The 12,723-nt window shown below is 35.1% G+C and overlaps 2 protein-coding genes and 1 pseudogene across 3 annotated transcripts; all 3 read right to left on the bottom strand.

Annotated features, from left to right (window-relative positions):
• Nucleotides 1-787: 787 nt before the first annotated feature.
• Nucleotides 788-2,356, bottom strand: LOC147387758 (olee1-like protein). Its single transcript, XM_086421275.1, has 2 exons — nt 2,158-2,356; nt 788-1,663 (listed from the first exon to the last, which is right to left on the bottom strand). The coding sequence occupies exons 1-2, from the start codon at nt 2,309-2,311 to the stop codon at nt 1,326-1,328; spliced, it is 492 nt and encodes a 163-aa protein (XP_086277401.1). The 5' UTR covers nt 2,312-2,356; the 3' UTR covers nt 788-1,325.
• Nucleotides 2,357-4,308: 1,952 nt separating this feature from the next.
• Nucleotides 4,309-9,116, bottom strand: LOC147387759 (14-3-3-like protein D). 2 transcript variants are annotated; one of them, XM_086420872.1, is made up of 7 exons: nt 8,960-9,116; nt 8,506-8,812; nt 8,334-8,421; nt 7,610-7,719; nt 7,365-7,513; nt 4,727-4,779; nt 4,309-4,635 (listed from the first exon to the last, which is right to left on the bottom strand). In XM_086420872.1, the coding sequence occupies exons 1-7, from the start codon at nt 9,030-9,032 to the stop codon at nt 4,633-4,635; spliced, it is 783 nt and encodes a 260-aa protein (XP_086276998.1). In that variant the 5' UTR covers nt 9,033-9,116; the 3' UTR covers nt 4,309-4,632. The 2 variants fall into 2 exon arrangements, with proteins under 2 accessions (XP_086276998.1, XP_086276997.1); XM_086420871.1 differs by lacking the exon at nt 4,309-4,635 and having other exon boundaries at nt 4,718-4,779.
• Nucleotides 9,117-11,416: 2,300 nt separating this feature from the next.
• LOC147387760 (putative leucine-rich repeat receptor-like protein kinase IMK3 pseudogene) lies at nt 11,417-12,290 on the bottom strand (annotated as a pseudogene).
• Between the last annotated feature and the right edge of the window lie 433 nt (nt 12,291-12,723).

Below are 12,723 nucleotides of genomic sequence, written 5' to 3' on the forward strand. Positions count from 1 at the left end.
TGAAGTAAATAATAATAATAATAGAAGTTAAAAGAATGAGTTGAGGTGTGGGCTTGCGCATCCATATTTGATGTATGTTGAAAGTCATATTGTTCTATAAAGAAAATAAAGGTAAAAAGGACATGGGTTCGATTTAGTTCATTGAGGATTCCCTAGTTCTCACTGAATTGTACCGACCCAATTAAATGCTCAAGGGTTTGATTCGTGTCGAGCCAATTTTTTGTTAGTTGGGTTGGTTTGTTAAATAAGCATAGGGGCTAATTATGTGTCAAATTCGACTGAGTTTAAGGATTTCTTTGAGTTAAGTGGTTCAATTTATTTCTTGACCTTTGACCCATTGAGTTAAATGGTACACTTAGGGACTCAATGTAAGTCCGGTTGGTAAGGTAAAACGGTTAATTTATACTTCGGGTTCGGTTTGAATATAATTTTATGAACTTGAACAGCACATAAAAAGGAATCCCAACCTTGTTGTTGGGAACACAAAAAAGAACTCCAACCTCGTTGTTAGTAGGTCGGTGCACAAGGTGAAAATCTGTCTCGAGGTGTATCAGAAAAAACACTACAAGTCAATTTGGACTAAGTGATGAGATTAAACATTAATTGATGGATCATTGATAGGACAACTAAGCAATGGGTGGGGAATCTTGATAGCTATAAGATTGAAAATCAGTTTGGCAAATTTAGAAAAAAAAAAAAAAAAAAAAAAAAAAAACTACCACCTTGAGCTTGATTTGCTCCAAATTATTCATAAAGATACGAAACTCAAAATAAACCAAGTTTCGGAGAAGTTGTCAAATATATCTTAAGATGATCATACAATTGATCTGATATACAATCAATCCGTAGAGGAATGTAAGAAATCTTTATAATAATTATCCCAAATGCATGAGACGAAAGCCAATATCACTAAATACATTGAAAACAAAGATAACAGATTTGCTACATGGATGAAATAGAACACACTTTTAATAATCAAACACGTAGTTTTGAATCGAGTGAAATGGAGGAACAAGATTCATATAGCGACTCCGAATCATTGTGATAAGGCTTTGATTACGATGACAAATTTAGGTACACAACAGAAAGGTACATATATAATGTTAATCTCAATCCTCAATCAATGCCTCAAGCCATGTTTTTGTCTCTTAAGCATACAACCTACCTATAAAACCAATGCATTAATATGCAAAGTACATCAAATATGTGACACCAAAATATTGGAAATCGAATAAAACAACCCACCAATTATAATAATAAACTCAAAATTAAAAAAATTAAAAAACAAGAATTCTGTAATAAAAATATCCTCGATTTTTAATTGATCATGCCATGACTTCGGAGGGGATAAGACCCAATGCTTTGATAACTTCGGAACAGCCGGGAAGAGGTACTTTCTTCTTGAACCCCAAGGAATTTGCAAAGCGTGTATTAGAAGCAATGCCATTGTTTTCGGTAACAAGAACATGAGCGCGATCAAATCCAGGTGTGATTTCATCACAATCGGTCCTCGGGCTTTTTAGAAGCACAACCTCACAGAGCTCATCCTCATGATCTCCTTCTGCCTGAAGTTTGTAAGTACCCAATTCATCACATATACCATCAACAGAGTATGTCAGGTGCCCAGCTGCACGGTCTTGGCATTCTAATCGCACCTTAGCACCTACACCAACAAATTCATATATGAGGTACAAAAAAAAAAAAAAAATTACAGTAGAATTGAACTTGTTCTCTTAATTGATTTACAACATTGGATCCTCGTAGGATTTATATAGAAAATCAAGAGCACCCATAATTAAAAAAAAAAAAAAACTCTATAAATAAACCAAATCTAATCTCATTAAAATATATCGATAATAATTTTCATACATCTTATTACAATGCATCACATTAAGTTCCTCATTGGTGTTTGGTTGCCATGATAATTGTACCCAAATAGAGTACACCCGTAACCCTATTCGAATATTCGAATATAGTTGTGACTATAATGGTTTAATGTTTCAAAATGATATTTTGTAGAAAATCTAGTTTCGGCCGAGATGAATGAGTCTCAATTTTTTTCTCTTGACCGAAACATTGCCTCGAGATGAGATTTTTAAAATCGTGATTGTTTCAATCAATGCTTTTTAATTAATGGTATTAATGAGAAGTTATTACCGCCGATATATTCACTGAGTGAAGTCTCGAAGGAGGTACGACAGGTGTCGCAATAGACCTTCCCCTGGATGTAATAGAAGTCATGGCAATAGGCAAAGCTGAGGAGGGACAAGAAGCAAAGAGAAGAGATGAAGAGGGGAACAGACTTTGCCATCTTTGTTGTATTTCTTTTGAGAGAGAGAGAGAGAGAGAGAGAGAGAGATTGGGTGAAGGTTAAAGGGAAAGGGTCTTATTTATGAGGTGCAAGGGAAAATGTTTTAACGGTTATTTTTTGTTGGCAGTTATAACGGTTGTTTTTGTGAGGTAATAGACCCGTTCTTATTCTTTGTTTTTCAACAACTATATTAACTTGTTTTAAGGACGAGTAACAATCCTATACTCCTGGAAGTTGGGTAGTTAGTTAGCTAAAGCTACTTATATCTTGCCATGTGGCTCACATTTTTTTATATTATTTAGTGGGTCCAGAAAATTGATGGGTTTGGACCATGGTTTTTAAACTCGGTATCGTGTCTCGTCTCGTTCAGCTCTGATACCGAGTCGTCTCGGACGAGTTTTCCAATATGTTTGAGACGTCTCGTGAGATAACTCAAAAAATTGAACATAAGACGTAAAACTCGGTCAAAAAATGACTTTGTGAGTTGGTCTCGTTCAACTCTGATACTGAGTTAACTCAGATGATACGTCTCAGTCTCGGATGAGTTTAAAAACCATGGTTTGGCCCCAAAAGAGTGCCCAAAGGAGTGTTTGGGGTGTTCTTGAATCGATTATCCCAATAAGATTTAGCGTAAATTAATATTGGTCGATATAGGCTTAAAAGCAAAAAAATCTTATACCAATGGATTAGGATTTGATTAAACGAATCTTATTCCTTTATTCTGCTCTATTGGTACTAAAGCTCATTATATATAGACTAAATCGTAGGATTGCATCCTTTCGTTTCGTTGTGACCATTGCAAATTAGGTTTAACTATAAAGAAAAAAGGGAAGAAAATAATTATAAATTAGATAATTTTATAACAAATTGACTCCAACCAAAGTTTTGAATTTGAACTGTTTAACTTGATAAAAGTAACCAAAATAAATAAATAACTGATTTATAAAAAACATTATTTGAAATTATTATATTTATAATTTCTTATTTATCCTTTTAGTTTTGTTAAAATTTTCAAGTCCTGAAACATATTCAAGATTTCATATCCTGAGAATTCAAATCTACCAACTAGGCCTTTGTTCATACCCATGATGTGTTTGATTGTCACCTTATTCAGATTATGGGTTGAAACATAAAATCCTTTTTCACCCTTTTTAAGGTTCTGATGCCCCTTCTCATCCCAATGACATATTTGTCTACGTTCTATTGACCCAAATTCTCACTGGCGGATAGAAAGCATCTCTCTCCTGACCGAACCTGCCCAAGAAATCCAACCAACCAAATAGAATAAATTGTTCTTGTCGGGAGTTCTGTCAAGGGACCATAGTTTGACTACTTGTGCACCATGGCTTGACTTGACAAATTGAGTTAACTTTTTTTTTTTAGTTAGTTGGCTCAGCAAAAGGGTCTCACTCCTAGCTGATCCAAGTTTGCTCGAGAATTCTCGTCACGCTTTTTCTTCGCGATTTCTTGGATTCCTCATCAATTCTACCCCTGGTTCCATTGACCTCGGGCATCTCACTTGGTGGCCAAAAAAATTGAAAAAAAAATATAACATTAATGATTGGACTTGTTGAAACTGAATACCAATACATACATCAAGGTGGGGTAAACAAAAATATTTTCTTTCTGGTGCAGATTTAGAGACAATTTCATTGATAATTTCTAAGCATTGTATTTTCATCGCTCGAATCCCTTCACTCTATTATCAAATGCTGAATTAGAGATTATGTAACCCTGGCCGGTATTTCTTCTACACAACTCCGCTCATAGTCAAGCAAGCTGTAAAGATGTTCCACAACCAAACAAGAGGTTAAAGTGTTCATGATTAGTCATGATAACAACAACAACAGATTATCAGTGTCAACAACAGTGTCGAAGCCTTATCCAAAGATTTGGGGTTGACTAAATAAAACTTGTTCTTCAATTCAATTTTTTCCAAAAGTTATTCAAAGTGATAGAAAAATAATAGATGAAAAGGGTGAAAAAGAGAGGACATATAAGGTGAAAATGTAAAACAGAAACTAAATAAATACCAAGGCAGTATCAGTTGTTTGTCTGAACTAAAGCAAACAACGACAATCCTTTAGATTCCTTCCACCATACCAAGTCGAAAAGGAGAGGTAGGAGACTTCAAACGGGGCTTTGATGACCACGTCTAAACATCAAACTATGATGATAATAAGAATAAAATCATAGCCACATAATAATACAGAAGGAAACATGGGTATTTGAGATTCGCTAACGAAAGAAACAAGATCAAATATTCAATCATGTATCATCATCCCCGTTTACGCATGGCACACTCTAAGGCTCTGCCTGCTTCACTGCAGAAACGAGAATAGAAAATTCCTATGTGAACAAAAAAGTTAATGATGCAATCAAAAAAGAACATGGACGAATACCCATTTAGCTCACCTCTGCATCTTCGCCCCCAGTTTTAGAAGAGATGTCCATCCTCTGGGCTTCATCTGGTATAATGAATAACACACACATAAATACGAACCAACAAAGAAAACATACTGAGAAAACAAGTTGTAATTGACATTCATTGAAAAGCAATTGATATGTGCTCAGGAGAATCCCAAGGAAAGAGGAAACTCCATAAGAAGAGCACAAAATGGATTGCAACAGAAGACAACTTTTGTTACCAATACTAAATTTGAAGATGTGGAACTACTTAAAGTGACAAAATTCCAATATATTGATGTGTCCCACTTACTGGTTGGTCACAATCTAGACAAGAAAATTATACCAAGAGCATTATAACTAACAACTATAGCTTTAATTAATGTTACAGACATCATAAGGAATGCCTTCACCATGGTTACCCGTGGCATCATGGTTGCCATTTGAATAAATTATTAGTATTTTTTTTTTAAATTTGTTAATGTACGTGATACAATCAGTACATGCACGGTTAGGGGTGTTTGTACTTGTGGCTACATGATTGCCCTTTGTATAAACTATTGAGTTAATTTTTGTTTTAATTTGTTAATGTATGTGATTCAAGCAGTAGGTGCGTGGTTATGGGTGTTTGTACCCATGCCATCAACTGTCGCTCAAGTTAGAAAATTATATACTTTTTTTTTCATGAGTTATTATTACTTGCACTGGAAGAACACTATGGAGCTAAGACCAAGTTTAAGCATTATGCTCAAAGATTGTCACTTGTATTCTTGTCGCATACTATTCAAGAATCGTACATCTAGTTTGGTCCAAGCATCATCAGATGTAGTGATACAACTGCAATACGTTCAGAGTCTAGAAGCTAGAAATCAAAGAATAGAGGGAAAAAAATCATTAACATGAAAAATAATTACAAATTATTTGTGAAAGTGATTTTTTTTTTGTAAAGCCCAATAATAGATGTGTCAATCCTGGCCATACCCACACCGCTAAATATTGGGCTCCACTATTCCAAATGGAATAGCCATCAGACTCAGAAAATATTTCCAAGGATCCCATGCATGATGGGAAAGTAGGACCTACACAGGAAGTGGTACCCCAAATCTTAGTGGCGTGTGCACAATTTACAACCACCAACAATAATACAATATCTTCAATCCTTGTTCTTACAGTATGCATGTGATCTATAACTACTGAAAAGACAGTTCATGGGAAATCTGTTAGGGCATCATACTAGAGGAAGAAGACCATTGTGCCACACTATAATATTTGTTGTTTAGAATACTTGACGGACACGTAAACTAGAGTACTTGAACCTAAGCAGAGCAGAATGATTGAAGGAAGATATGACCAGAAAGAGGAACATTAAGGATAATAGGAAAATAATCTGTAAAGATATATCTCACGAAGATTGAATGCCACAGAGAATGTGGTGAGAAGAAGAAGAAACCCTTGTATAACATATTAGTTATGAGGATATATTTCATTGGTTGGGATATCGTGATGTCAATTAAACTCTAATGATGTCATGGTCCCCTGACATGGTGGTCTGAACCCTTGTATTATTAACAGGAACTGATGGTAATGTTAGGTGCCTTGCACCAACAGATGCGAGTAAATGATCTTATTCTATTTTATTAGAAGTGGTTATGCGAAAAATAATCAGAGAAAACAAACAGGCTTTTCGACTAAACAAGGTAAATTTGACTTTTTTATTTATTTTTAATTTCTGTTGATATGTAGCAATGTTTGATTTTTCAAAAACACTTTTACTAGAATAAGAATTTTCAAACCTCTGGCGAACATTGAATAGAATCTTGGATTGGATTGAACTATGATGGATTAACACTTGTAAGTTCAACTCATTCTGTTATTAGGCTGTCACAGTTTAGCAACATAATCTTTGCAGAAAACCTTATTTTTTTGCATGGCTTGCTGCTGTAGTAGCACCATTTGGCATGATTTGAAATTTTAATCACTTCCTTCACATTCAATCTTTCTAGTTTAGCCAGAACCCCTACCCCTCCCATTAACACATCTTTTTTATAAGACTATTGACTTCACCTTAAAGGCTCGATCAAATTAATCTTGTGAAATTCTTTGCTACTATATAGCAACAAACCCAAACTAAGCAATTAATTATCACCAGAGTCATGTGTCCTAAAACTGAACTGAAATCCCAACAAAATACCATAGAACATGAAGCCTGATAATGATCAGACAGTATAATACTCCAAACAACGGATCAATAGAAACATTTGCATGCATCTAGAAGACAGAACACACAATGGAGAGAGGTGAGAAATCTCAGTGAAAATTGAAGACTACATTTACTTAAGATCAAAAGCCAAACAAGGAAATAAACATTCAAATGAAAGACCTTGACTATAATATCAGTAAGAATGGCTCAGCTAACTATATATCACATTGATTAAATAAGAGAGATTCTATTGCCACACCAACTTTTGCTAATGCCACCCTAATTCATATGTAAATCACCAAAGAATTAGCACACATTTGGGGTGGCGTTACCAAAAGTTGGTGTGGGAATAGAAGCTCTCTTAAACAAAGAGACGACCGTATTATTAAAATAAAGGGATAACAACCAAACCGCATAATTCAGCCTTATGAAAATTCTATGCATTACCTCCATCCTCTGGGATGTCAGAAGTCCACAATGTAAGGTTGTCCCTCAGAAGTTGCATAATTAAAGTGCTATCTTTGTAAGATTCTTCACTGAGGGTATCCAACTCTGAAATAGCTTCGTCAAAAGCTTGCTTGGCAAGATGGCAGGCCCTGTGAAATAAGTTACCATGAGATCAGGTTCTAGACTACTATAGAATCAAAAAGGAAGAATCACATCATTCAGAATGAACAATAACATGTGCATACCTTTCAGGTGAGTTCATAATCTCATAATAAAATACTGAGAAATTCAATGCCAAACCCAATCGGATTGGATGTGTAGGAGATAAATCAGCCTCTGCAGTGCTAGAGGCCAACTGAAGACAAACAGGAAAACAAGGTTAGTACATGGTAAACAGCATTGTTTTCTATTCACATTGTTTAACAAATCAAATTGCTTATCATTTTCAATTGCACAACGTTCCATGGCTCCAAGAAGACAAATAATGCCGGAAATTTCATTAGCTTATTTTTCGTATTGTAATTTGTTTTTCCTTTAGTTTGATCAGTATATATTGATCATATTACTCAACACTAATTATATAAATCACATCCTCACAAGTCTCTCCATTTCTATTGGTAAGGAAATATAAATGACGGAACCTGTGAAGTCGAAAACTTAGCCAAGTTGGTATTTGGTAAGACATATGGAGCGTTGTTCCCATGTCCTAGTTCAAACCCCCCTGAACCCAAGTACTCAACTCTATCTTGTTAACCACTAACCCTTCACCTATCAATAAAAAAAAAAAGAAATTTTGTTAACTAAGTACTCCCTAAGAGTGCCCTCACTAAAATTGAACTACAAACTAAGTACACAAAATACAAATCTTATTCTAGATATAATAACCATCTCTACACAGATTTTAAGTCTGAAATGAACAGGTCAAACAACCAAAATTTTCCACATTGGCCTACCTCAGCAAGAACTTACCTGATAAGCTTTCAGCGACTGATCAGCGGCTTCTTTCTTCTCGTTACCACTTTTAAACTCCGCCAAATAACGATAATAATCCCCTTTCCTGCAACCAATCAAAACTCCAAACCCTAAAAAACACTAAATTCCCAGAAAATCAACATAAATAAATAAAAACAAAATCCCTCACATCTTATAATAAAAAACGTTGGATTCCCCAGCTGAAGAGGAAGGGATGAGATGCTCATCAATAACAGTCATGACATCGTTACAGATGTTCCAAAGCTCTGATTCGACTTTCTGCCTGTAATCCTTGATCCGCTTCGCGTGCTGATCATTCCCCTTTGCTTCCTCTTTCTGCTCGATAGAAGAAAGAATCCTCCATGAAGCCCTTCGAGCTCCAATTACGTTTTTGTACCCAACAGAGAGCAAATTACGCTCCTCTACTGTCAATTCGACATCGAGATTCGCAAGTTTCTTCATGGAATCCACCATTTCTGCCAATTAACAAACAATTTAGGGAAAAAAAAAACTTTCACCAATGATTCAAACCCTAACACTAATTGTCAGATAAAGAGAAATTAAGCAAAGATATAAGCCTTTGAGATTCAAGATCGAGAGACAGAGAGAGAAGAAACCCTAACCTTCGTAACGTTCCGCTTGTTCAGCGAGTTTTGCGATGTAGACAAAGGTCTCGCGTTCTTTAGAGGGCGCCATGAACGATCTGCAAATTTTTAGGTTTTGGTGGAGCTCACTCTCTGCTTTGTTTCTTGTTTGTCGACAACAGGAAGAACAAGAGAGAGAAATTAAACTGGAGAGCATCAGACATCGACGGCTGAAATTACTTTCAAATACAAATCTCGATGACAAATCCATCAGTCAAGACCTATAGATGGCCACATGGGTAATTTTCAAAATACCCTCTTTTAGGTGAATATTGGAGATAGGCTAACATAGCTCTTGAAGGAGGTCTTCCATGATAGAACGATAAAATGACATAAATACCCTTTTCTTGGATTTATTGCCAAAAACCTTCATTCTTTTCCAAAACTCCACCAACTTTAACCTCTTCCACTTCAAAAATTGAACTTTTTTATTTAGGGGAAATTATTTAATACAATCTGACAAATGGATTTCTTTCTAAATTCCTACCCCTGGCCCTTTCAATAATTGAGATTCACGATATAAATCATCAAGATCAACCTCATGAGAATAACAATTATAAATTGTCGATCTCAATGATTTGAATGATCGATCTCAACTATTTGAATTGTTGACATTAGTGACTAGAGTTAAGAAAGAAAGATCGATTTTAGTGATTGGGTTGTTAAGGAAAGTTGGGATGCATTTAGAAATAAGTCCTTATTACATAGTCCATTAAGTAATTTTTCCAAAATTTTACCCTTATCTTCAATCTTAAAATTATATCTCTTTTCAGCCTCAATAATAGAAATAAATTTTTTGGAGAGAGAGAAGACAATAAATTTGTATTGTTAGCCTAAAAATATTGAGCCAATGAGACCCCTCTTGTGGAATAACTTTTGGTTCAATTAATCCTATATATAGACCTTTTAGTGGGCAATACATGTTGACTTTTAATCATTATGTTTGATAATTTTTTTTTTATAGTTGAATCTTAATTATAGAGTGAGTGGTGATAAAATGACTCGCCAGATGGGATACTCAATCGACTTACCGACGTGGAATGAGAAGTCTCTATTAAGACTGAAATTTAACATAAACATAAAACATATGGGTTTGTGGTCCTTTAATCGACAATGTGGTTCTTCGTGCATCATATGGGTTGAAACTAGAGCTGCAGAGAGGAATTCTATTTACATTTTTGTTTCCATAGTAGCTGTTCTACAAATTATTTGTTAGAGCAAAGAGACTTTGTATTGTTTTCTTTGATCCTTACCCCCCTTTTTTTTCTAATTAATAAGTTGTTCTGGGAACTATTGTAATTCCCTTGTTTTTGAAAACTTGAGATTTGATGCAGAAAGAGTCAAATTCAATATTTTTCATTGTGAAGATAAATAATTTACCAGTTTGTTTCAAGTCTCAACAATAGTCTAGTTATTCTATATTTCTTTTTTTGATGGGTTAATTATTTTGTAGGGTAAATTATCATTTCATGTGTTGAATATGGCAAACTTCCAATTCCAATACACTGTTCATTTTAATTCCCAAAACATGCTTTTTAGCAAAATTGTCACTTATTAGTGAGATCGTCACTTTTAGAATCAATAGTAGTGAGAATCTTGTTTTTTTTTTTTTTTTTGTGGTGTCATGTGGTGATTTTCATGTGTTCTATTGTTTACTTTGGATTTTTCAAGTAAAGAGTATAATTTGCCCCTTTTGTTCTATTTAGATATAATAAATCTATTGTTCTCTTTTCTGTTGGTTGTTCTAAGTTCTAATTTCAATTCACTGTACAAATATTTTATTTATTCTAACTTCGGATAACTAAGCGTGTATGTAATGGGTGGAGGGAATAAGTTCAAGGTAAGTTTCATCTTGTAAAAGATTTTGATTTTTACTGGTAGAAAAGATATTTATGTTTATTTATTTATTTATTTTTTAGTATTTTACTTGTGCTCAACCCCTGCACTAGGTAAAAGATTGCCCTTGGGTTAGTCTCCCGTGTAGGGATATCAGATGTTCTAGTACTCGAAAACTATTAACGTCAAGACAACCATATAGCTTTGGTAAAAAAAAAAATTTTAAGTGTCAACTCTGTGGAGATTTCAAGTGGTTCAACAATGCAGTGAATCCTCTTAGTATGAGTTTGGATCTTCTAGCTCTTCAGGTTCATCTTCGAAGAAAAAGAGTAGTAGCAACTCGTCAAGTTCAGGTTCGTCTTCAAAGAAAAAGACTAGTAGTAACTTTTCAAGTTCAACGGGAGGAGGCAAAATTAAAATTACTGTGGAGATGGACGTTGATGATTTTTGCGCTAATTTTGCAGGAAAAGTCAGTTTAAATAAGTGATGTAATAGTTTGCTTTGGTCTTGTACTTACGGAGTGATTTTCTAATCTTGGGATTTTGGATTCATCATGGTTTGTATAAGCAGTTTACACCTTAGAAATCCACATAGTTTGTCTTATTTGATCAAAATGTTGCCTAATTCGCATAATGGATCAACACAATGTAGTGTTAATTTCAATGTGTTAAGCAACTCATCACCTATCATTGACACGTCCCTCCTCAACTCCAAGTCGAAGACTTCATTGGTCCATTCCTCCTTCACTATTGAAAGCCACCCATTGTTGCAAATCAACTCGATTCATCACCTCACCATGGGATTTCCCTGTTAAGAGCTCTAGTATGATCACTCCAAGGCTGTATACATCGGTATTTGTGCTTTCCTTCTTGAGCTTTGAGAGCTTGAGAGCACGTTAACCAAGAGCACCAGCAGTTGCAACGATGTTGGAATTGGCTGTTGTGGTCATAAGTCGTGAGAGACCACAGTTAGCTATTTTGGCTTTGGTGTGCTCATCAAGTAAGATGTTCCCGGAAGTCAGGTTCCCGTGTACCATTTTTTCGTGGGTTCACAGATAGCATAGATCACGTGAGGCACCCATGGCTATGATCATTCTTGTCAGCCAATCGATCGGGGTATCAGGTCCACAAGCTAGCATTTTATCACCACTCTTATCGTTATAGAAAATGCAGTACGAAGAATCAAGATTTAAAATCTCGTCTGGAGACAAATGTCTTGGGGTCAGGAGAAATATCGAGATTGCCTCTTCTAACACATTCCAAAACATTTTGAAATAATCCAAAATGTTGAATATTTTAGGGTCAATGCTTCACTCTTGTAAATGCCGAATAAAGAGCAAAGTACTGGAAACTTTAAACAATAGAATGAATGAACAATACCCACAAAATTAACAAAAATCAAATTTCAAAATGGTTAAAAAGAGTTTGGACCTAATTTTACCATGGAGGAAAGCTGCTAGGCTCCCTTTGGGCATGATATCAAAGACAAGAAGCTTCTCTCCTTGAAGAGGTAATCTACATCTTCTGTTATTGTAGATTAGAAACCACTGTATTTCCATCCTTCTTTTAGTGGAGACGTTTTTTTTTTTAATTTCCATCTTCTGAAAGGATTGAAGATTGGACTTATGGTGCTCTCTTAGAGTGATATGCTCTTCTTTCAGTCCCTCTCTCTTGTTTGGCATGCTCAATCCACCAATGGAAACATTGCCCATTTAAAGCTTCTTTTATGCCAAACCAAGACTCAACTAAACCATCTAAAGCAACAATAAGAATTCAACTAAACATTTGGGCACTTACAGTGCAAGGCAATAAGAACACAACTAAACATTTGGGCACTTACAAAGATTATGGGAAAATAAAACATGGATGATAAACAGTTTGTCAGGTCAATCGGCACAAACATAAATG

This window comes from Akebia trifoliata, chromosome 13, assembly GCF_017979445.1.
Source record: "Akebia trifoliata isolate Shusen 1 chromosome 13, ASM1797944v1, whole genome shotgun sequence".
Taxonomy (NCBI): Eukaryota; Viridiplantae; Streptophyta; class Magnoliopsida; order Ranunculales; family Lardizabalaceae; genus Akebia; species Akebia trifoliata.

Bases quoted from the DNA above. Each gene is read 5' to 3' on its own strand.
- LOC147387759 (XM_086420871.1), bottom strand. From the start codon at position 9,032: ATGGCGCCCTCTAAAGAACGCGAGACCTTTGTCTACATCGCAAAACTC. The intron at 8,422-8,505 runs GTGAGGGATTTT...GATTGGTTGCAG, and splicing joins AACGTTTTTTATTATAAGAT to GAAAGGGGATTATTATCGTT. The intron at 7,720-8,333 runs GTAAGTTCTTGC...GTTTGTCTTCAG, and splicing joins AGTCGCTGAAAGCTTATCAG to TTGGCCTCTAGCACTGCAGA.
- LOC147387758 (XM_086421275.1), bottom strand. From the start codon at position 2,311: ATGGCAAAGTCTGTTCCCCTCTTCATCTCTTCTCTTTGCTTCTTGTCC. The intron at 1,664-2,157 runs GTAATAACTTCT...TTGTTGGTGTAG, and splicing joins ACTCAGTGAATATATCGGCG to GTGCTAAGGTGCGATTAGAA.